The following is a 25476-nucleotide window of genomic DNA, read 5'->3' as shown; positions in this document are numbered from 1 at the left end:
CAGAAATGTGTCTGTAGCAGGCTGGCAGCATGTGGGAGATGAGGAGGCTCCCAGCTGGTTTCATGGGCAGCCAGGTGCCAGCACACCTCTGCCATGTCTTTCACCCATTACTTTAATAAGATTGTGAGTTGCTTGGACAGTGCAAGTCAACAGTATTTGTGCTGATTTTAGCCTGGCTTGAGCGAGGAGCGAGCGTGACAGGAAAGAGCTGACATGCTTTTGGTCCCGAGGGCACGGACCCACCAAAGGGGCCGGGGGATGCTCACACGAGGTGCACGCTGATTTCAGATACCGGGAATTTAGGGGAAAGCGACCCTCCAGATGCAGCCAGGGGCTCAAGGAAGCCTCGGCTGAGTGGAGCGCAGACCTGAGCGGGGCAGGGGTGAGGAGGGGCAGGAGGCGGCGGAGGCAGGGCTGCCCTCGCGGTGCTCCCCCCCGGAGGTGCAGGGCAGGGCAGGGCAGGGCAGGGCAGCGCTGCGCGGGGCGGAGCGGATCCGACCGCCATCCCCGGGCGACCTGCCCGGCGGCGGGGACCGGGGAACCGGGGGCAGGGGCGGGCCCGACCCGGGCCGGCGGGGGCCGGTCTGCGCTCGGGGAGGCGAGGCGAGGAGGGGGCGGCGGTGATGTGTGTGGCGGCGGCGGGTGGGAGGGAGGAGGAGGAGGGCGGCAGGGGCGCGCCGCCCGGGGCTGATTGGCCGCCCAGTTTATAAGAGGTGCCCGGCCGGGCCGGCGAGGTTGTTTGCCGGCGCTGGGGAGCTCGGCGGAGCCGCGTGTGGACCCGTCGGAGCGGAGCGGAGCTGCGATGCGTCGCGCCAGCCGAGACTACACCAAGTACTTGCGCGGCTCCGAGGAGCTGGGCAGCGGCGCCGCCCACGAGAGCGCCCCGGCTCCGCCGCCGCCCCCGCCGCCCGCGCACCCGCACCCGCCGCCCGCATCCCGCTCCCTCCTGGCCGCTCTCGTCCTCCTGGGGCTGGGGCAGGTGGTCTGCAGCGTCGCCCTCTTCCTCTACTTCCGAGCTCAGGTAAGCGGGGATTGGAGCGGGCGCTTCCCGCTGTGGCAAGTGCGGCCGCTTCGCACCCTGCGGAAGAGGGGAGGGCCCTCGTGCAAGGTGAGATCGAGGCGATTAATTAAAGGAAAAACAAAGCAAAAAGTTTTAGAACACGCTTAGCTGTCTCTGAAGTTGATGCGGTTCTGAGAGGGGTCGTGTCCGTGGGCTCTCAGTGCCATTCCCAGCTTGTGCTGTCCCCTGATCACTGGAGCTGCTTAGGACGAGGGGTTCCAGTTAGCGCTCCGAGCATCGGGTGTATTTTGGGGTATAGGGCTTCCCCCCAAGGTTGGACGTGAGGAGTTCCCTGACTCGAGAAACGGTTTAGTCATGATCCCTCACCTTGCACTCTTGCAGGGCTTTGGTTTTTAATGATGGGCTTTCAGTTTCCCCCTGGAGAGAATTTTGACATTGGGTATTAGAAAAATATTCTTCACCCAGAGGGTGGTTGGGCACTGGAGCAAGTTCTCCAGGGAAGTGGTCACAGCACCAAGCCTGGCAGAGTTCTAGAAGTGTTTGGACAAGGCTCTCAGGCACGTGGTGGGATCTTTGGAGATGGTGCTCTGTGGAGTCAGGAGTTGGACTCGATGATTTTTGAGGGTCCCTTCCAACTCTGCATAACCTGTGGCTCTGTGCTATGGCTGAGGTCTTTGGCTGCCACGAATGTTTCACCAGCAGGAGAAATGACTTTAAGGACATAAAAGATCATCATACAACACCACTCGTGATGGTTTATCACACAGGCTGTGCGGGGATGCTGCAGAGGCGCGGGGTCTGTGTGCTCATGGGCATCGGCCAGAGGTTTCTGCCACAGCTCAGGAGGCTTTTTTGGGATTCTGGGGATTTCTGAGAGAGAGCCGCTCATCACCTGCCAGGCCTCAAGTGTGCCGGGATGCGTGAGAAGAGGCAGCGTGGCGAGAGGAGCTCGGGGAGGTGTCACTGTGGGGGCAGATAAGGTGATGAGCGGTTGGGCTTTCGGAGAGAAGAGGAGCCTGCTTCTTGGAAATGGCTCGGCTGCCTGGATTGCCTCGCTGCTGCATCTCTTACCCTGCAAGGCTGAGCCCTCTCGGAGGAAGTGGGGAGCTGCCAGTTAGTTGGTTCTCAGGGCTAGGTGTTAGATTTCTGCTTGTCTTTATTGTCGGATGCTAGTTAGTTCTGTTAATGTGGGTCTGACTGCTGTCATGGAAGTGGTGCTTCTGTTGTGTGTACTTTTCATTTGAAGTCGGCAGAGACTGGAAACCTGTTTCTTTCGGTTTACTTTCTAGGTAGAGGCACTTGATCTTGAGGTAGCAGGCTGGATTTCTTAACCAAGTGCACTCTGGAGGCAGGTGTTGCACAAGTGTATATCCACTTAATCAGATGAGTGACTGTCAAATATACACGAGTGCTGCTGATAAGTTATTATGCAGACTAATTCGTGCTTTCTTACTGACAATGGCTTTGTGTTTTCCATTTTTCCAAAAGTAAAATGTAATGGCAATACAGCACTTAGTTAATCATAACTTGTATATTTCAGGAGACTGACATCTAATTTCTGGGACGCATTGTAAAGTAGCTTAAAGTTACTTGTTTGCTTGACAGTGAAATAAATGAATGCCTGCTTCAGCTTGTGATAGGGGAATGTTCTTCACTCCAGATGTTCATGAACCTGAAAAGACATTCTTGTCAAAACATGGCTCAGAGGTGCACAGCTATGCATTCATTAGGGGGCTTGAGAGCCATTACATTCAAAACAGCTAATCAAAGCTGTCCCCTTATAAAAGGTTCTTTCTGATAGGTACACGTCAGGGTTTCACATGTGCCTAACAAAGGGTAAAAAGAACCATAATGGCTATTTTTCTTCTGCTGTCTTGATTTAGAAAATGGCATGGTTCAGGTGTAGCTCTACATTTGATGGCTTAATTCTCTTGCGAGTTACTTGTTCCTGTAGATTTGGAGTAGTGCTATTGAATAGAGTCTTTCATAAGCTTGAATTTCCAAAACATCTAGAAGAGGTGATATAACTCAATGTAAGCTTGACTGAAGTCATTGCCTAAAAACATTTTAATGGAGAAAATTTCATCAATGGAAAATAGAATAATAATTATACTCTTGAACTAAGTACATAATTCACTATAAGAAGATATGATACGTCATATTTGTTCACCATGTCTAATTGTGAACTGAGATAGATGGAAAAGCATAGTAGGTCCTGCAGCAGTTCATTCCTATTTCACACTCTTAGTGATTTATTTTGATGGGACATGATCAGATCTTTCTCTTTAAAAGATTTCTGTGAAGTTTGATTTTATTAAGCTACTTACATTTAGCCTTTTCAGTGTAAATTTCAGCTATCTAAGTTTGCACTTTAATAACAGAACTTAATTATTTTTAATTAATTTTGTTAAAATAATGAGGCGTTAGTAGTAGAAGCTGTGCATGAAAAGATTTGAATTATTTGCTTGGTAAATTAAGCAAATGTGAATTGGAAATATTTGACTGTAAAGGCTGATATTAGGAAGTTGTGTATCTTAGAAGCTCTTTAAAATCTTATCTAAGAGTCTGAGTAAACTCTGACTCAGTTTTACCACTCACATTTTGTCTGTATTCGCATAAAATCATTTGGGCTGGATCAAGACACAGTATAAGCTGAGACAATAGTTGAGGTTTTGGTTTTTCCTTAATTTTGTTTATTTTGTGGCTTCAGCATTTGGAATTTCACAAGACACATAACTAAGACTGACACTAGGTTTTCACGGGTAAACACATGTTTGTGGCCAAGAAATAATGCAGTGCCATGCAAGTGAGACAATGAGCTGGTATGTTGAAAAAGCAACAAGTCTGAATTTTAATGGTATTCTCATAATAGTGTACTGAAATGTAAAAACATTAGCATGTTTTATCCTTGATTTTTGGTCCATCCTGTGCAGTGTACTGAATCCAAGAAATTAAACAATAACAAGTGTATTGATCTTAAGTATTTATTTTGCCTATACTTTGAGGAATATTTTCTCATTATCTGTAAAAACGCCATGAAAATTTAGTTGGGATACTCAAAGCAGCTGCTGGTCATCACTCAGTAGAGACTCATACAAAGCACAAGGTGAGAAAAGTATTTTCTTTAACTTTGACTGATAAATGCTGAGGTATAGTCTCCAAAAACTTCACTTTTAAGCTTTTCTTTCTGGCCCATTTCCTTAGTGCACTTAGATCTCAAAAGAGTAGGAATTTGGTCTAACACTGGCTGAGCTGGAGGGCAGTGAAGCAAATTAAAAGTGCTCAAATTGAAGTGTGGTGGCTGGGTGTCTAAGGCCCACAGTTTAAGCTAGACATCCAAGATTGTGCAATTTACCCATTAAAATAAAAAGTCTGTACAAATTTTAAGTATTCTACTAGACTGAAGAGCTCACACTTGGATAAATGGTGACCTGGAAGCCCAGTTTTTATTGTCATTTCATGCTCATGTGGAATTCTGCCTTTCGTTGTGGTATGTTTTCAAATGATTACCTTTCAGACTTAAGCTGAAGTTTAGTGAGCATTGTGGCTAACAGGAAAAACAGCTTGCTGGGGGTCATTAGCATCTTTCAGAAGCTTGGAAGAACCACTTCCTGGTGCTTAAGAAAGGTCATGGAGTGCAAAGCGATATTTGATAGTCTGGAAAGTGGTTTAAGTTTGAAAATAAGTACAAGTATAGATGTTAAACATTTACTGTAATGAGTAAGTATTTAATGCAATATTGTAGCAGTGCACAATTGTTGCAAAGTTTAATAGTAAAGGTGGGTGGAATGTATTGTGTCTTTTAAAACCAAACCAAGTCTTTTTTACATCAGAAAATTGGTTTGTAATTCTGTAAGTTCATTTAGTCTCACTCACGATGCTGGAGTTCATTTTGGCTGCCCTGAAGTGGGTGAATAGAATGATGGGAGTTGCTGAAAACCAGGGGCACTAAACAGTCTGATCTGATTTCAAGGTCAGGCAAAACAGATATTAAAAAATAAGCTAGACATGCCTCTCTTTAGTTTAATTCCTCTAGGGTATTTATGCTACTTCACACTTTATAAAGCTTTCTTCTTTATTTTTGTTTGCATCTTGATGTTTCTTCCAGATATTAAATCTTTGGGACTTTTTTGCTGAAGGTGCTCTGCCCTGCAAGTTAGCAAGCTGCTTCTGGTATTTCATCATAGTTTTCTCATTCCTTAGCAGTTCTTCTCAAAATATGTCCTTGGAAGCTTTTCTGTGCATCGCTGCTTCCCCGCAGTTTTGGTCTCAGTACTTGGTAGTGCTTGTTTACAGCCATGGCAGTTCAGTACATTTTCTTTGTAAAGATGTAAGATGCAGGATTTCTGAGAATGCCTTTTTAGGCAAGTGAGCTGATTTTCGTAGTTAAATGTGGGCAAGACTATTCTTGAAGGTATTCTTTGAAGAGGTGAGGACAATAGGTGTGTTAGATACTCCCAAAATCAAAGTTTCCCCTGCCCAGGCAGTAACTCTGGAGACTTGCAGTTTTTGTCAAGGTGGGCTGCACAGCTCCTAGTTGCTGAACCCATCAGCTGCAGTGTTTCCATTAAGCCTTCAATCTTTTACCTGTAGGTGCAGAGATGCTGGTTTTCTGTCTTAAGCCTTGAGCAGATAAACTGTAATCTGGACAAGTGATTCTGTGCAATCTGCTGGCACTGTTGTGATACAGCATTGTGTGACACATTTGAATGATTGCTGATAGCAATGAGTCTATGCAGGCATGATTTGTCATGCTCTTCACTCAGGCCCTTACAAATTTTATGATCTTTGTGCTGTAAAACCTAGTTTTCTTGCCTGTTATTCAGAAGTTGTGCTTTAATAAATCTGAAACTGGGATAGTAGTCTCTAAATCTCTTTGTATTTATTGGCTGTTATTTGCTGTAGCTTTCTGTGTTTTGTCCTGTGATTTGTGGAGAGGGGAGAAGACTCAGGTGCCCAGATCCTGTTAGAGACATCAATTCTGTGAGGTCTCTAATGATCCCAGCATGAGAGGTTACATTTGAAATAATGGGTCCTATTTTGGGTCCCTCGGTACCGGAAGTGTATCAACACACTGGAAGGTGTTCAGCAGAAAACCACTCTGGCAAGTAGGAACCATAATGTATAAAAGAATGGAGAACTGGATTCTTTGACCAAAAAAGTCATAAATTGCAGCAAGGGAAGCTGTAGCTGGATATAAAAACCAAATTGTTTCTTATACACCAGAAGTAGTGAAGTTTTAGGACAGTTTTCCCAGAGAAGCTGAAAGTCTTCATTGATGGACATTCCCCAAAGCTTGTCTGGAAAAGGCCTTAACCCACCTGACCTAAGGTACAAGTGAGCCCTGCTTCAAGCAGGGGACTGGACTAGAAATATCCAAAGGTACCTTCCGACCCAAGTCATTGTGCATTAACTGCCTTTTAGCAGCTGTTGGTAAACATTTTATGCTGCCTTATCATTATTATTTTAGTTTACAGTTGATTTTCTGAGTTGTGAATACAAGTGGGACATCGTGTGAGAGGTGCTTTAGGAGTGCAGTTTTATAGTTAGTTAAAGCTAGTGATGCCCTCCTGATATTTTGCTCTCATTCCTATCCCTGTACTGACTCCGATATCTGGAGTGACTTGGTTTTGGGGAACTAATCTTAAAGAGAATTAGGCCAGCAAAATTTCCTCCCTTGTTACTGATTTAGAAGAGGAGACTGAAATCCAGGAGTTAAATTCTGTGGTAAAGAGGGTGGGAGCAGGAAGGTGCTGCTTTAGATCTCCTTATGCACTTAATGAGGCTGCACTGCACTAGCTGACTTCAGAAGGCATTAATGTAGGTTTTTAATGCTTAATTCATAGAGCTGCAATGGCTATACACAGATTTTCTTTGGGATTCAGCTGTGTCAGGACATCACAGGAAGATGTTACTGCCTCCAAGCCATTCTGTAACTCATCACTACCCCTCTGCTCAAACCTGTGGCATCTTATGATCTTTGGGTGAACCTTCTATGACCTGTTTCATTCCAAATCTGCAGGGATGACTGAGACAGCTAAACCAGTCTACAGGATTTGACACTGCTCTGAATGAATTGGGCAAAGGGCTTTCCGTCTGGAGACTTGAGAAGAAGGATGTGATGGGGGAGGCAGCATTTGGTGCTGCTGTCTGTGCAACAAATGTCTCTAATGTGTGTTAATATTGGGTGGCTGCCTGGGTAGTGTAGACTTTAATTCAGCTCTGTAATCCTAACCTTAGACTTCTAAATTAACTAATTTCTTTTTGGGGGGTTTAGGGAGTTGAATTCCTGTGAACAACTGATGTTTGATTCACTTTGCTATTTTGTATAGTGAAAAAGTTCCTTTTGATATGCTGTTTTGTTCAGATCTATGTTAAAGGACTGAACACTAAGCAGTGCCCATAATGTCTTGGTATTCCTGCATTGCAATTTCAAATAACCTTTTGTAATTCTCAGGTAAAAGTTGCTTCCAACTAAAGAAAGATAAAAGTAAATGTTCTTTAATAGGCCAGCTGATACAGTTAGAGAACCTAGACAAGGGTTTGGGTGCATCAACCCTTGTTTAAGCCAGAAGTAAAAACAGAATAAATGCAAGTTGAGAACAATTTCTGAGAGTCCTAGGCCATCTCTGATAGATAGTTGTTAATCTCTTTGGTGTAAAGGATTTAGAGTATGTGGAAAAAAAAGTGTGAAATGGTTTAAATAGTTTTTTTGCAATAAAATTTTGTCAAGGTACAGTCCTTATCCCTGGATTATCTTCCAATTTATCTAAGCAATAAAATGTAGGATTTAAAAGTATACTTGATTCAGTCACAAAGACTGATTGCTAACAATATATTGCAGACACTCTAAATTTGCCATTCCTTGTCCAATGATGCAGAGGTGTCTTGTGATGCAGTTTAATCGTCTTTTAGTTTTTGACTTTTGTTGTTTTGGTGGTTTATTTCACACAGCAATATCTCTTGCCACTGTCATGGCTTAATCCCAGCTGGCAACTAAGTCTCAGACAGCTGCTCACTCCCTGATGGGATTATGGAGAGAATTGGAAGAGTAAAAGTGAGAACTCATGGGTTGAGATAAAGAAATTTTAAAAGGTGAAGAAAAAGCTGCACACACAAACAAAGCAGAATATGAAGGCAGGTGTTCAACCATCCCTAGGACAGCATGACTCCAGCACACATAAAATGACTTGGGAAGAAAAACGCCATCATTCCGAATGTTGGAATTTGTTCAACCCAACTTGTTCAACTTGCTCCCCTTTCTTCCTTCTTCCCCCACCTTTATATGCTGATCATGATGCCATATGGGCTGGGATATCCCTGTGGTCAGCTGGGGTCAGCTGTCCAGGCTGTGTCCTGTCCCATCTCCTTGTGCATCTTCAGCCTTCTCTGGTGGGGTGGGGTGAGGGACAGAAAGGGCCCTGACTCAGTTTCAGCCCTGCTCAGCTGAAACAAACACATCCCTGTGTTACCAACACTGCTTTGGTCACCAAAACACAGCCCCATACCAGCTGCTGTAAAGAACATAAACTCTATCCACAATGAGCACATTCATAAAACAGTTTCAGTGATGTAATTTCAGAGAACTTGTTTCTCCTCTCCCTAAGTTTCTCTACTTGACATTCATGTGTCACCTTACAAACAATAGTTTTTGCGGTAGGATAACTGTGTGTGTTTCCTGCTAAAATAACTGTGATATTGCCGAGTGGTTGAAATATGGAATTCAATATTATTGACTTTACCATAAGAATGGGATTAATTTTTAAGTTTTGAAAGTCACATACATACTCTAAGCTAATGAAATAGGCAGCACCAGAAGATAATTCATTCATCATCAGTTTGTTAGATGATATAAACCCTGATGTTGGGAACTTTTTCTCTCTACCCTGTTTATAATGAGAATTTAGGCCAGGAGCTGAACTTTTAGTAAAGTGTCTCTAACACTTAGAACTGTGATTGTGCTTATGTTTTTGTTTCAGATGGACCCTACTAGAATTTCAAAAGAACATGCACACTGTGTCAGAACACTTTTTGGACACCAAGAAAGTACAGATTTGCATGATGCCTCCTTTGAAAGTCAAGAAACGAAGTTAATGCCAGAATCCTGTAGAAGTGTGAAACAGGCTCTCCAAAGGGCTGTGCAGAGGGTAAGTGGCACAGACAATGTGTTTCTTTATTTCATGCTCCTTTTGAAATTAAAACAATTTTTCCAAAATCTGTATTCAGAGGTAAGTCCTATAAATGATTTCTTGGTGTTTGAATAACATCTGGAGTTTTATCCAAGATTGTATTGTATTGTATTTGTTGATGAATTTGGTAGTGGCTAACCAATTCTGTGTTCAAGCACATTTTATTTATTTATTTATTTTTTAAGAAAGGAAGACTTGAAGATATACTAAGAAAACTGATTGAAGTTAGGTGATTAGCCATTCTGACATTTGGATGGGCTTCAGCAGTAGTCATTTATGCTAGTATTTGTATAGGTTTTCCAACACTTTGGATGCTCATAACAAGTGTCAGTTCCACATTCTTTTCAAAGGAATCTTTCAGACAAGATTCTCTTAAGTCAAGATTATCAGCAAGCAAAATATTGCCTGGAGGAGGAGGAGATAGCACTTGCTCTCATTTGCTCTTGTTTCTTATTCTGTCTGGAGTTCAAAATGAGGGTCAGTTCCTGCTTTGGTTTTGCTCACTTTGCCAATTCTGTGTTCTGTGCAGACCATTCTCACACTGGCAGAAGACATACTTTGCCTCAGCATAATAAATGGGTGGTCTTTGCCCAGGAATCGAGAATGACAGCTTGTTCCCAAACACAAATGACAAAAGAAGTCAGCCCTAATGAAGAAGCCTAAGCAAGCTGGAAATGTGCCACACTCCCCTTTTACTGCAGTTACTGCCTTTGATCTCTTTGTGTTCATGATTGTGTTTAGTGCTAATTATGGGCTGTGTAATGGATGGATGTCTGCTATGGTATTTGGTTTTCCTGGCTTATCAGGCCCATTACAACTTTACTGCCTCACATCTGCATAGGACTGGCAGTTTTTCATTAAGGGTGCTACATTAGATTTGAACTGAACTCAAATGTGCTTTAGCATGAGCTGTACTTGTGTTAAATTTACAGCATTTGAATTGTGTTAGTGTGATGTTCGCTTTTAACTGAGAACTGAGTGATGTATCTTTTTGTGAGCAAAAGACAGACATAGGAGTCCATGTCTTGCCCCTTTTGCTGGCCACCTCCTTCAAGATCTTAAGGGGGAAACAAAGGGTTATGTCTGTAGGATTAGTTCTTTCCTCCTGCGTTCTGTAGGGCCTCTCATGCTGAGCCTCTCAGCTGTGTGTGCTGTGTGCTGGGCTGCTCATTCACTCGTGACAGAGTAAGGAGCTTGTTACAGTAAGTCAATGGGGAGCCCTGTGTTATGGTCATTTGCTGCTGGTTACTCAACAAAGGCACTGGCTTTAGCTGAGGCTTTATATCCTGCCAGTCTAGATGGAAGTTGAATGCTGCAATGTCCGTGGCCAGGATAAGTAGTGAGTAGGGATAACGTTTTTGGCTGATGACCATTAATTTGAGAACAATAAAATTTCCCTTGCCAAAGTAATTAGACTCTGAATTTCCTTTGAATGCAATGGAATTTATTAAGCAGCTGCACCAGTGGTCTGGATGCTTTGTCATCTTGTATCAATGACAGAGAAAAAAATAGGCAGGCAGTGACCTGAGGCTTTTTGCATTTTTTTTTTTTGGGTACATCAGAGAAGTGAAAGTAACAGTGTCAAGGCAGAAATATACTTTATCATCATCTGTAAATTCTGCCTCTCAGTCACCCTGCAACAGGGAAGAGTAGAGATGCAGCTGTAACTTAGTTGCAGTTGTGCTACTCCCTTGTGTGTGGATCCAGCTAATGTGACTTAAAGGAGGTTTCCTGTTGTCTGTGCTTTCTTCACCTTCCTTAAGGGGAATCTAACTTTAAGAACCAGTGTCCTTATTTGAACTGGCAGCATGCTAAGTGACCAAAATGGAACACTTCAAAATACCATTTATGTTTTTTGATTTTTCAATATATTGTCTTTTGCAATTCGAGCTGTTCAGGAAATGAAAATAGGCAAATTTCTTTTGCTCAGGTTTATGGTCTGGTTACAGCTTCAAGCTTCCTGCACCAGTTTTCATTGTTTTTCTTTGCACACCTGTGGACAGAGTGCTTAAATGTAAAGCAGGAATTGATGCTGAAAATGAAAGTGCTCTTATGAAAACCAGTGTAGTAGGGCTGCAAGGTCCAGTCTAGAAGTACTCGTCTCCTGAAAAAAGATAGATTTTTTTCTTTTAATCAGAATCTAATGATTGACTCCTTAACATATTCCATGATAAAAATTCTGCTAAAGGAGCAGCTTACTAAGTAGAGAGCATATTTTCAATATTGCATATAAACTTTCAAGCAGACAAATAATATACTTTCTTAGCCAGTCTGTTTGCTTAATTTTTTTCCATGTAACCCTAAAAAGCTTTTGGCAGCCCAGATGCTCTAACCACAGTCCTTATGAAGTCTGTTATGAGCCTGAAGTAGAAAGGACTACAAACATATCTTGGGTCAATCCATAAGTAACTTTGCTTGGCAATGCTCCCAGCTTCTAGCTGCTCTTGGAGTTCAGGCATAAGCTATTCTCCCACATGGCAACAGAGTGCTTTGCTAGACCTCCAGGGCAGCATTTATAAAGAGATCTATATACTTAGCAGACATTTAAAGAGCACATAGTTCTGGACCAAGTAAAAGTTTCACAAGTGATTGCTGTAAGTTGTTAAAATGTCACCTACAATTTTGTAGGTTTCCATCCTACAGTTTTACATGCTTTTTTTTTTTTTTTTTCCCCATGCAAGCAGTAGGCTACTCATTTGGAGAGAGGCTTTATTGCTGGTCTTTAAACTACAGTCTGATGAATATAGGTTCACGTACTTTCTATTTCACTTCCTTCCTGATTATCATTCTTCAAATTGCTGAATTTCCGGCAAGAGGATCAGATACTTCTTGCTGGTATCAGCTGTACTTAAAACACTTGGTGATAAAAAAATCAAGTGCTTTAAGACCACATCTGAAGCAATAAGTGACTGTCCAGGAGTTCTCATTGGTCTCAAAAGGTTACTTGGATCTGCTCAAAGTAGATCCTGCGATATTTAGATAAAAGCTAAAGGAGACTAAAAACCTTTCACAAATATGTCTTCTGGTGTAACCTTGTCTCTGCATCCTTAGCATTGGACATAACTTCAAGAGCAGCATTTATTTTTGCAACCTGCTGTGGATGAGGTAGAGAGCAGTTCCCAGCTTTCAAGGTACTCAAAACGTGATTTTTAGCTTTAAAATGAGAAAGTTTTGGAGCTTCTTAGTGTTTTTTTTTTTTTTTTGATGAAGGGAAGACATCTTTTTCATTTTTGCGACTAGCTCCTTGTCTGTTATTTAAATAATGAGTGTATGGAGGAGGTTGGAATGTGGGAAGCAGGCCAACAGAGTTGACTTGGTGGGCAGTGAGCAAATGACAAAGGTGTACAAGTGCAGCTTGTCATAAGGTTAAGAGTAGGGCGATTTTTGGTGTACAGTTCTGCTAAAAATAACTGAACAGCTTGGTATCACACATGGTTCTGTGGATGGCAGTCTTAAGAGAAGTTGCTGGTAATGTTTTGTCAGCAGTTTTCATGCTGTTGTAGCAGAGTCTTAGTCATGGGCTCTGTTGAGCTGTTTCTGTCTCCTTAATGATCCTCTACCTTATAAGTATGAGACACCTAAGAACATTTAGGAGCTAAAAAGTGCAGTTGATGCTTTGGTGATTTGAGAAGCCACAGCTCTTAAATCCTTGCAGTAAGAATGCCAGGGGATTTTATAATCTCATTACGAGGCTACCTTCAAACATCCACTGAAAAATGTCCTTCAGGGTCAGAAGCAAATGCACAGTTAAATGCTTTTCTAAGGTGGATTGTGTATCAGCACCTTGGAGCTGTATGAACATGAAGTAAAAAAAAAAAAAGTGAAAAAGTGTTTAACTGCTTATTCTTTAGGAGGAAACCTGCAACTTCGTATCTATTTTCTGTGGACTAGTTAATATGTTCTGTCTTCGTTTTGAAAGCTGGGGCAACATAACAGAAATAATATCTAACTTTCATGAGGCTGGTCAGAATCAAGTAAAGAACTTGACACTAATCCAGAGCTTAGAGAACTGCTGGAGGATTTTGCTTTCTGGCCACAGATTTGGTTCGCTTCTGATCCAGTGATAAGATCATGGAAGAGTCAATGAACAATTGGTCACAGCCCCAACCCAAGTGTTGGTGCTATTAGTGCCATGATCTAACCAGTGGGGCTAATCATGAACTCCAGACAAGGAGAGCTGTGGACCCAAGTCTTCCTGGGTAGCTGTCCTGCTTACTGCGTGGTCAAGCTGCAGATGAACAGCACCACCACCAGTTGGAAGGAGAGCAGCTCAGGCTGATTTCATGAGGACTAGGCTCATTCTGTGTAGAAGATGAGCTGAGTCAGGCTGCTGGGGCTCAGAAGGTGAGGTATTCAGCTGCTTAAGATAGAGGATCTTTGGAAATGTGCAGAAGCAGAACTGAATACTCCTAAGAAAAATGCGAGTTAAAAGTAGAATAGCAGTTGACCACTTCAGGGCTTTTAAGGGCTGAGCAGTTATCAACCGTGGGATTATTTTTTTTTTTATTTTTAGTACCAGATCTAGATAGTAGGAAATAAAAATGCGCATGGTTCTTTTTGGATGTGCTCAGTAGGCTTTCCAGGCAAGGGCATTATCACATCCTCCCAAAGGAAAGGATATTAAAACAAACTCCACATCTGACAAGTTTCCACTAAGGAAGCAAGAAAACAAGTATGTCTCTACTTCAAGGGAGAAAGGGTTGGGGTAGGTGTGCTGCAGTAATCTCTGAGAGTGCGGTCCATCTCCCAGGCCATTTTTCACAGTACTTAGTACTTGCATTCTCTTGCCATCTTCCTATTTCCTACTCAAGTGTGGCTAGTGGCTGATGCTGACATGCAGCTCCTAGAACTGACAATGAAGTAGGAAGATCAGAGAGGCAAAGTGAATGTAAATGCAGGAAGTGGATGTGAGTTTTGCTGCTTTTGAAGTTGTGATTGTTCTGCTTTTCTCCTCGTCTCTACAGCAAAAAAAGCATCTTCATAATTCTTATCTATGAAATCAGCATAGCTCAGCTGAAGAATTATGCTTTGATAGTCATACTACAACTTCCACAGTGCTGTGGATTTTCATTTAGGTTTAACATTTAAGCACCTACTGAAAGGGGAAAGTGAGAGTAATAAATGCACCAGCCAAGGCACTACATATTTCTCTGCGGTTGCAAAACTACATAAAAGCAGGACTTCAGGTGTTTTCAGAGCACGATTTCAAATTCTGAAACACTCCAGTGATTGAGAGCACAGTGGGACTTTGCTGATCTGGCCAAATCTGAGACATATTTCGTCTACATGGATTGAATTAGGCAAACAGCAGTATGCATGGCATAAAGATGAAACAAAGGACCACTCTTAGGTTTCCAAGAGCACATGACCTACTATCTTCAGCAAGATGTTTCATTTTACTAAACATCTTGACAGCTCTGTGATATGAGGTATTCAGAATAACAAATATATCACCCCTGTTTTTTTTTTTTTGTTTTTTTTTTTTTTTTTTTAGAAAACAGATGGAGTGTCATGGGGAAAGGGGAGGCAGAACTGAGGATTGAGCTTAATACTGAGACTGTCTAGGCTTGTAACAAGAACAGGCTGCTTAGATTTTTGAAATCTGCTGTGTGTATCTTTTTCTGAAGAGGAGTACAGGTGTGAATGATTAAAAGTAAAGCTTTTTGTGGTGCCTGATGCCTGCATTTTGTGCTGATCTTGGGTTTGGGTAGCATAGTTTTCCTTCATGTTAAAGTTTATCTGCAGCTTCTAAGAATTGCCCACTTTCCAAGTCTGGCACCCAGTCCCTTTGGATCCAGTATGGATGATACTTAATCCTTCAGTTCCTGCGTACCTTGTTGGAAGTGAGCCTTGATTGTAAAGCAAGCCTTGTAGCCTTCCCTGTTGGTGGCCAAGTGTGAGGTATGGAGGTCTTCATTCACCTCATCAGAAATGAAATTTAGAGTTTAGCTACCTTTAGTTGTTAGATTACACAGTAGTTCCTGTATAGAAATACCTCTTTCTTTGCCTTTAGACTCCAAGTAATTAAATAAATTCATAAATTCCAATGTTTGATGTGATGCCTTCTTATCAATCATTTTCATTATACTTAGAGAAATATTCAAGGTACAGTGGGTAGAAAAGGTTTCAAATATGCTGTCCTCACTCCTTCAGTAAATAATGCAGTGGTCATATGTACTATCATTTCTATCCACCTTTAACCAAATTGCTAGAAGTAATTTGATTGTGTGTGCCTGTTATATATATTATCATACTTTTGTGATTCTTATCCCAGATATCTGAATGTGCTGCAGGGGGAGCAGTGTGCCCAGATACAAGCACAGAGTATTGCAAGTGTGTAAACTAAACATTGTTACAAAACCAAGAAAAAAATTGCAGCAATGTCTCCTTCTCATTTTAGGAAGTCCAGCGTGCTATGGGAAGAACGCCACCAAGACCAGAAAAAGGTAGGAATTGGTTTATGAATAAGAAATATTTTAGCTCCACCAAACTTGCATTTTTGGGATAATGCAATTCTTTTATCTCTAGCTGCAATGGAGGCATTAGGACTTGAACTGTACAAGAGGAACAAACCTGAGAAGCAGCCATTTGCCCATCTCATTATTGATGATAAGAATATTCCATCTGGTAAGTTCAACTTTTAAGTGAATGCTTCCAATTCTAATATAATTGTATTGAAATTGAAGTATATTAAGATAGTTCAGCAAAACAGCAACAGACTGGGATTTCTGAGATGGCTTTTGATAAAGAGAATAAATTGGATGCATTAAAGAATTTCAGAGGCAGCAGAGGTAGTGCTAAAAGGAGGATACTAATGCTCCTCTTTGTGTCAGTCTCATGCTGAATGGCTTCTATTTCAAATTACCACTTTTCATGATCAACCTCTTGAGGGGCATGGCCTGCCCCTTTGTGCTGTCTTCAGGTGAAGAAGAAAGACCTGTATTGAATGCTGTCCTCTGAAGATTCCTTTTTTCCTTTGGCCTGTAGGGCCTGTAGGGCCAAAGGAGATTTCACTCCCACTGGACACCAGCCTGGAGGATGCATGCATACAGACAAGCATGTACCAGCACAAACATTGCTTGAGCTACTGAGTAGGGGGAATAAGTTGTTCTTGTGGCTTTTATCTGCCCCTGTGGTAGGAGGATGGCATTCTTTTTTCTTGCCGGAGCTCTTATTTTCTGCACACAAATATTCAGATGGCTCTGGGAATATCCTTGCTAGTACAATATCAGGGAACAAGGCATGAGTCTGACTTGGAACACTCTTCAGAGGATAAGATTCATTCCTAAAATTTTAAGATAATGTTGGAACAGTTTTAGTTTTTGCTCTGGGGTACTGTCAGTTGAGATTTTTCACTGTATTCCCAATGCTATATTCTCAGTTGGTGTGGTAGAAGTAAACCAGAGTTTTTTCTGAAGCTATTAGGTGGAGGATCTTAAGGGGTGTATTGATCACCACTGTCTTCTTTCTCTGAGGATTTATACATTCTGCAGAGCTGAACTCATTGTTAATTGAGCTATGCACATTGCTTTTCTGTTTTATATAGCCAAACCAAAGGGGAATGGTGTGTTGAGACTTGAAATCTGAGATTTTAGCAGCCTGCATAGTAATACCTTCCTCTTGCTCTATTTAAAGACAAAGCACTTCTGTACAGCTTCTTGCCTGGAGGGATAGGATTCTTTCAAGTGCGTTGGCATTGCCACAGTCCAGAGCTTTATAGCAGAGAGTTTAAACAGCTTGTCAGATGGCAGTCAGAATTTCCACAAGCTTTCTTGTTAGCTCAAATGCCTCCTGACAAGCTTTTATTTTAGTCAGATGTTGGCTTTGACCTACTTTTCCAATAGGTCAATAGTAGACTACTTGCTATCAGTAAACCTGCCTTAGTATTTTATCTTTGGGAGGTTTCAATTAATTTGCTAGTCATAGAAACAGACCACTTATCTATAGAAATGTAGTGTATGTCAGTGTTGCAGTCTGTGAAATCCACCTTTTTCTGTGTGGAATTTATTTGCTGCTTACCTGGATGTTGCTGTAAAGTGTAATTTTACAACTGTAATTTACAGCAGTTGATAATTTTTACAGTTGTGCATTGCTACATTAACCTTCAAGGGTGTGGCTCAGCACATCTGTGGGTAATGGCCAGGGAGACATTGTTCTTTTTTGCTGCTGATCAGTTCCTTACCAATGTGATGAGCTGCACATATGCTCCCTTCTGATCTGGCTTTTGCCTCTTTTGGAAGAGCGTTGTCAGGAGTTAATCCATGAGCACAGCTTCTGCAGCCCTTGTAGGCATTGCAGCAGTGAGGGGCTGCATCCTTAGGGATCATGGGAGCCCTGAACCTGCTGGTTGTGAGGCCCTTTAATATAATGCACACTGGCATGGGGCAGTAGTCACTTGGCTGGGCAACATAGAGATTAGTGACAGGCATAAAGAAAGAAAAATTTGCCTGAGGGGTCACCAGGAGGTTTTCCTCTCCCATCTCGTTTTCTCTGACTGCAGATGTCAATTTCTGTTTTCTTCCTCTGATTCTTTACCCTGCATGTCTGAAATCCACCTAAATTGTTTTCTGCCATCCCTGAGTGGACAGATCTGTTCTTAGTATTTTAAGGTTCTCTACTGTCATCACATTCATCCAGAATAAACAGTGCCAGGAAAAAATCTTCATCACTGTCAAACAGGATTTTAAGCAGTTTTCTACTGAACACCCTTCATGAATGGGCACTGAGCAGTGTCTTTGAGAGAGCATTTTGTTTTGACCTGGTTCACAATAATGTCAGGCCTCAAGTGGACTTTTGCAGCTGGGGCAATAGTGCAAGGGAGGAAGAAAAATAAGCCTTCCCAGATCTTGGTGTCCCCACCCACCATTTGGCACAGAAGCTGTAGTGGTTTGGCTTGCTGTGTGTATTTTTTAAGTTTGCTGCCTTAGGTTAGAGCTGGTTGCTCGCTGGTTGGTTTTTACCAGAGCTCACTATAAATGCTACCTAGGTTTTAAATGAAAACAGTGAATTTTGGTTTATAAATTGATTACAGAAATTAGTCACAGTTTAAAGGGGGAAATTGCAAACAGAAATAAATATAAATGTTAAATATATCATTTGGGGTGTGAATTGATACCTTTAGCTGTCTAAGGAAAGCTGTAGTATTCTGAGCTATTTATAGCTGCAGGTTTGACTTAGCTGCCCTTTGCCTCCAAAAGTCTTTTCGGAGCAAGCAGTACTTTGGTCCTTTTTTCAGGCTTTATTTATACCTGAAAGCTACTAGGATGTAAACAAATTATCAAAACAGGGCTCCTTTCTCCTCTGTTCCCTTCGCATCATCCTCCTTCTTGCTAATTAATTTTATTCAACTCATTTGTATTAGTCTTAGTTCAAGCTCACAAAAAACAAGACATTATTTTTATTTATCTTGAGTTTTAAGAAAGAGCGTGCATTATCTTGAATTCTTAAATAATGCTTTTTGACCTGTCTGGAAGGGTATTTTGCTCATTTTCACCCAGACACTTCCTTCTCTGTCAACAGGATTTATCTGATGCTGCCTTTTTCATGGTTCCAAAGTAAATTATTTCACGGAAGATACTGTACTGCAATACTTTTGACTGTCCCATGGCTTTATGTGACAGAGTTTCTGATACATAACATTCATGGACAGCAGATCCAGCACTTACATGCTCCAGTTTCCTGCACTTCCTGTGTTTCAGGGCACCAACTGTTGTGTTGTCTCCGAATCTGGGTGTGTTACCACCAGAAGTGCTGAGAACCTGCTTGCTCCTTCCATTACAGGTTGCCTGGCATAACTCCTACCAGAGCATCTTTGTGCTGTGCTGCTGGCTGTGGCGCACCTCTTCTGGAGCTGTGACTTGTGGCAAAGTACCTGTCTGCCTCAGCACACACCATCATAGCATTATAATCTAGCTTGGAAGGGGCTTCCAGAAGTTATCTGTACGAATCCCTTGCTCAAAACAGAGAGGGTTGTCTCCTGTCATCTGTTGGCCTGTTCCCCTGAACATCCAAACAGTGTAAATGAAATTCACCCAGAGCCCCTCTCTCAGCCACAAGCAACTGTGGCACCTATTTGCTCTCTTTTCATTTCTTCAGCAGAAAATCTTCCCACTGAGGATTTCTTCAAAACTGCAGTTTGACTGGCAACTAAACAGTTGACTTGTCATGTAAATAAAATCTGCCCAGCAACTACCCACCATGCCACTGCGCAATCACGGCATGCCTTCTGTTCCATCATAGGTGTGCATTCCTGTCCTGTATCAAATGTGCCTCTCCTCTGACCCAGGCAGTGATTGTCCTCCTCATCTTGAAGGTAGCCCACCCTCTGGGGGCAGTATTTCTCTGAGGCTTAATGCTGTGAAAATGAGGTTCTGTAATTTCTTCAGCTGTTCCCAGTATTTCTGAGGTGTACTCTGGTAACCCTGACTCAACAAATCTTATAGGTGAATAATTGCAGGCAAAGAGACCTAAGATCTCAGTGTCTCTTTCAGTTAATCAATGGGTTTCAGACGTTTTTTTTATTTTGGAGGCACTGCAGAGAACATGGCTTCTCTGTCTGGTTTTGCTTTCATTATTTCTACCTGACTGCACTAGACCCATAGGGGAGCAGCTATTTGTGATCTGCCTTTGACAGTGCTTTTGCTTAAGTCTTTGTGGAAGAATGCCAGAAGGTTTTTGTTCTGGGGTGCTGTTAAATTATTCTTCTCACATGGAAAAGTTTCTTGCCCTTGGCAGTTAGGGAAGACTCATCTCCCTCAAATTCCCTTGTTCCTACTTCCTCTCCCTTTCTGCACAGACCTGAGGGGGGTGTTCCTATAGTACACCTTTGTACATGCTTGGAGGAGAGGGCACTGTGCCCTGCTGTGTGCCATGGAAAGTTTGCTAAGGATGGACTGTTCTGGTTTGATGTTGGGAGAATAAGGTACTGAGTATTTCAAGCATGTGTTTAGATGCACTGAGAGGCTGAGGTGTGAAGTCCTCTGGTACCTATGTGAACCCACTGCTGTGGGAGGGAGCAAGTGGAGTCAGTCCTGTGTGCTGAAAATTGCTAGTGGTTAGAAGGACAAGTTGGCCACCTCCCATCTATTGAGTTATGCCCTGGGTATTACCCTGAATAATAGACCACTAGTGGCTTGTGCCTATCAGGAAGTTTATGTCATAAATACTTGAAGTACTGCGTAAAGTCTAGGCAACTTAGTGTGTAGTACTAAAGATGAACGATTTTACTGACTTTTCCCCATTTTTTTGTTGTCATAAAATGAAAATATGTTTACCTTTCTATCACTACAGTCATATGAACATGAAATATGGAAGGTCTCATAAGCTTTCTCTGCTGGGAATTGCCAGTTCAGTGGGGTTTTTTCTAGAATTTTGGTTATTCCTTGTCAACTTAAAGACCAGTAATAAGTTTTTCAAGTTTCTCTCAACTGTTTGTAACTTTATTCAAGTTTTAGGTAGAATGCAATGTCTATGAAGAGCTTGTTGAATGGGTTTTTTTTGGCATAACCAAACTACAGGCTGAGCAGTTGTTTCATACCGCAGTCCACTAGGTGTTCTGCTGGGAGGGCAGTTACAAATACTAAGCAAAATATGGGAGTGTATGATGAAAAGAGGAGATTTTGCTACAAATTATCGTGATTACTTCATATTCACTTTAGTCTACAGAACTTTAGCTGCTATTGATCCTGAAAACATAGAGATTGCTTTCTAAATGTTGAGGTTTTTCAAATGTTTATAAATAATACTCTTTTTTTTTTTTTTTCATCTCCAGGAACTCGCAAAGTGAACCTCACATCCTGGCATCATGACAAAGGCCAGGCAAACTTATCAAACATGACATTCAATGATGGAAAACTAATTGTTAATCAAGATGGATTTTACTACCTTTATGCCAATATTTGTTTTAGACATCATGAAACTTCAGGAAACTTGACTAAAAGAGGGCTTCAGTTGATGGTGTATGTGATTAAGACAAACCTTAAAATAAGGCGCTTTGATGTGTTGATGAAGGGAGGAAGCACCAAATACTGGTCAGGAAATTCAGAATTTCATTTTTATTCTGTAAATGTAGGGGGATTTTTTAAATTAAAATCCGGTGAAATGATAAGTATCCAGGTATCAAACCCATTGCTACTGGATTCTTCACAAGAAGCAACTTATTTTGGAGCATTTAAAGTTAGAGATTTAGATTGAATCTTTCTTTAGCATGCTGAAAATTGTTTGAGTTTTTAGTTGTCCAGAAACAACTTGAAAAACTGAAAATCTCCTGCAACCCAATTACATCTTTATAAGCCATATATCTCTAAAGACACATTTTTGTCCCATGCAGACTCCAACAGGAGTCCTGCAAATATGTGGAAGGGCAAAATTACACCATCCTCTTGATTCAGTCTTAAAGCAGTTTTAATTCATTTGTCTCCACCTGGCCTCACTAGAGTCATTGTGCTTTTTGCATTGATGTAGTTGAAATCCAAACAATTATTATTACTGAGCTTCCATTTCCAAGTTCTGCCCTGATTACCCTTACTAGTTTTGGTGCAAATATAGGGCAGGACAGAATCTGGCTCCCAACTTGTGTTTAGGGCTCCATTTTGCTTGGGTTGAGTGTTCTGACCCTGAGACAGCAAAGATCATAAAAGTGTGACTAATCCCATTGCATTTGATGTGGCTTTTCAGATGCTGAGCTAGGTCTGATTTTGCTTTGCTGGCTTAGGGTTGGGGAGCTCAGTCCATGGCAGAAATGGGATGGAGAACACCTAAACAGTCCAACTTAACTGTTACATGATTAATAAGGCCATTCCAGGAAGAAGACATCATCTGGCCTTGCAGTTCTGAAAAGTTGATTACAGGTCATGTTATTATTGTTGCACGGTTAATTGCAAATATAGATTGCCAAAATATGGTGTGCCTTTAAAGTATTACTTTGTGCCAGAACCTGCAAATACATTTTTAAACAAAAAGTATGTATTTTTATACTCTGTAATATCTAAAGTTATATTTCAGGTGTAATGTTTTGTGTAAAAAAAATGTAAATTATATTGTCCTATAGTATTTGGTACAAAATATTTAAAATCTCTTGCTGTTTGTATATTTAATGTTTTAAACTGTTTTTATGTACAGACATGTTAAACTGGTGCACTTTTTAATCCCAATGGGAAAAAATGCAGCTATAAGAGGTTGTTTGCAATTAGCAAATATAATATATATCTTTGTTCTTAACTTAATAGATTTCTTTTAAACTTTTCAGTTTTAAGGGAGGCGAAATCACACCAATGCCATGAGTAATTACACCAGAATGCTGGTCACTGGGTGCCTTTCAAACCTGGAGGGTAATTAAGCTGGCATTGTGTAAAAATGAAATTAAGAAAAATTAATATGCAGTATGCCCCAGAAATGTTTTAGGGGTATTTATAGTTACTGAACAGGCATATTTTCCTACAACAAAATCTGCCAGTGTTAAATTCTGCAATTGAACAGTAATGTTTTTAGCTTAGTTTCCTGAAAAGCGAAGCTTATGTCATTGCATTGCCTGTTCTTGTCTCCCACTGTAGCTTTTAAAGCTCTGCTCCCTTCTGCCAGCTTTGGCAGATGAATGGCAGAGTTAAGAGATATTCTTGCAGGTTTTATGAGGACAGACAGCTGAGAACAACTCAGCCATTTATACATTATTTGTCAGTGGCTGGCCACTGTTCATTTTAGCCAAGAGATTAACTGGGGAGACTCCTGCAGTGTGAGTTGTCGCTTGTATAGTGCTTGGCCGAGAGAGGTGGGTGGGTGGAATCAGGGTGGGTACAGGGGCCAGGGGGGAGAGCTGCAAATACTGAGGTGATATTTGGAGCACAGCTGGGCAGGGGGACAGCAGCTTGTTGGGTGAGGGGTTGAGGGAGGGTTTTGAAGTATGTGCTCTATGGATAATGTGGGGAAAGCCCACTATTTATTGCAGTAGGAATCAAATCTGTAGGAATTGGGGCTTCATACAAATCCTCAGGCTTTTATTTTATTTTTTTTTTTGTTAAAGGAACTGAGTTGAATTCAAGCAATTATTTTATACTGTATAATAAACATTTCTTTTTAATGTTAATATTGTTTTCTTACAAAATATATTTCTAAGAAAAAACAACTTTGTGATTTCTTTATTTTCATGTGTACCCATGTTTCTTGTGCAGCTTTGATAATTTTATTCAGATTTCAGAATCTGCAGGCTGGGTATGGTATAACTCACTCAAAGAGACTGAGGCATAAATCAATTATTTTGAGACCATTACAATGAATTTTATGGAGTTTTGATTTGGCTTCAGATCTATATACACCACTTTCAAGTCGGGTTAGACCTTTGGGGGTTGGAAATCCAGCTGAAAATGAGGACTTCCCGTTAATGTTTCACATCAAACGGTTGCCAGTTCAAACCCAGAAATTACCGGGGAATCAGGGGCTCTTACTCTTTTATTTTCAGGAGCTACAGGTCACAGTAATTTTTTCCACTATAGTGATTTGGGAGAAAAATGTCTATTCTGGGGGTTTAAGCCGCCCTCTGAAGAGGTGGAGATGGGGGTTCAAGAGATTTGAAAGTGAAGTTAGACATAGAAGCTGACCTTAGAAAATGCCCACAGATGGTGTGAAATGGAGGAGGGGAGCCACCAGCAGTAAAGGTCACCTCAATGACAGTGATTGTGGGCTGTGAGTGTGTTCTGGAGAAGGTCACAGGACCTGTAGCATGTGTTGAACCCCTCAGCACAGACTTGTTGGTTGTCGGCACATCCTAAGCCACCGGAGCTGAGACAAGGGCTCCTGAGGCTCAGCTTAGCATGAGTGTTCTCAATAGGAGGGCTGTAAGCATCTAAATTTCACAATATGATATGAGGCTTCAAATTTCCCTTGTGTGACAACTTTGGAGCCTACATGGTTTGAGGGTTGTGGTGGTTTGTGTTTTTTTTTCTTCCTTAGCATCTTCTGGCTGCAAGTTGTCTGGTTGTGTGATGAACTAGGTGGGAGGGTTGTGATAATGTCCTGATGGGGCTTTATACACTACTGTGGGAGTGACAATTAGAAGCCAAATCCTTTCTCTGCTCTCTACAAAATAGAAATCAAATCAAGTAAGGAATGTCATTATTCTGCCTGTCACGCCTTTGTCCCTTCTTAGCCTTTATGCATTCAAAAGAAAGCAGGAAGCTCTGTGAAGAGCTCTAGGTACAGTTTAACTTTGCTTTTTATATCAGAGCAGCCACAGATTGAAAGGCTTCAGTGGTGTAATTTGAGGCAACCTGGACACACGTATTCCAAGATGATGAAACCTGCCTGCACTACCACTGACCTTCCTAAACACTAGTCTTCTCCTAGAAGTGTCTGTTCCTCTGTGTCTGCTTCATTTATTTGATTGGTTCATCCGAACACAGTTAATGAAAAGAGCAGACTTATCAATTAATGGAGGGAGTTACCTTGAGAAGAGGGGGATGTGCTCTAGGCCAGGAAAAGTACCTGTGTAACTCTTATTTTACAATTTTCAAAATATAATTTTGGTCTGTGGACAGAGGGTGATTATTTGCTGAAAATTGAAGTTTAAAATAATCTTACTTGGAAATAGTTTATTTGCAATTCAGGGTAGTTGTGTGCATGTAAACATCTGTATATTCTTACCATGTTCTTGCTAAGTTAATTTTTATACATGGGGTTATGATTGCATATTTTGGCACCTGGTTACTCCTCCCCCCTCCTTCCCAAGCTTGCTCTAGCCAGTGGCTGTTTCTTTTTCTGTCTATCCCACTTCCTTTTCTCTGCCTCCTTCCAGCTGCCAGTGTGTTCTGTCCACCCCACTCTTACAGCTCCTTTTCCTGATGGTAGCAACAGCCTTGGTTCAGATCTAGGCATACTCCCCCTTTTTTGGCCCACTTTCAGGTAGCTTTGCTGCGTCTTTGCATGGAAAAGAACAATAATTGCGTTGATCAAAAAGGTTTTTGAGCCATTGGTGCAAAGATTGAGCTGGATCAGCAAGAAGAAAAGTAGCTGGGGAATAAGGAACCAGCAGGTTGGACACAAAGCAGTCTGTGCTGCCCTTTGGTTTGATGTACCAGCTTTGGAGGACTCCAGACAATTACTCTATGTTTGTATTCTTCTGTTAAAAAATAAGTCTGCAGCAGAACTTAATATAGATGGCTGTACACAGCATTTTCCTGTGGTGATTGGAGAAAAAAAATCACACTTAAACCAGAAAATGCTCTCACACGTATACACAGGCAATTTCTTGTTCTTTTTCCTTCTCCATACTGGTGT

General features: G+C 41.5%; 1 protein-coding gene across 1 annotated transcript; it reads left to right on the top strand.

Moving 5' to 3' along the window:
• The first annotated feature begins 802 nt into the window (after positions 1 to 802).
• Positions 803 to 21402, top strand: TNFSF11 (TNF superfamily member 11). Its single transcript, XM_062514776.1, has 5 exons — positions 803 to 1021; positions 9001 to 9168; positions 15611 to 15656; positions 15739 to 15837; positions 20981 to 21402. Exons 1-5 carry the CDS (start codon positions 803 to 805, stop codon positions 21400 to 21402), a joined length of 954 nt encoding a protein of 317 aa, XP_062370760.1.
• Positions 21403 to 25476: the final 4074 nt, after the last annotated feature.

This window comes from Cinclus cinclus, chromosome 2 (assembly GCF_963662255.1).
Source record: "Cinclus cinclus chromosome 2, bCinCin1.1, whole genome shotgun sequence".
NCBI lineage: Eukaryota > Metazoa > Chordata > Aves > Passeriformes > Cinclidae > Cinclus > Cinclus cinclus.
The sequence above is the reverse complement of the archived record's forward strand: the minus strand, read 5'-3'. Positions and strand labels throughout refer to the sequence as shown.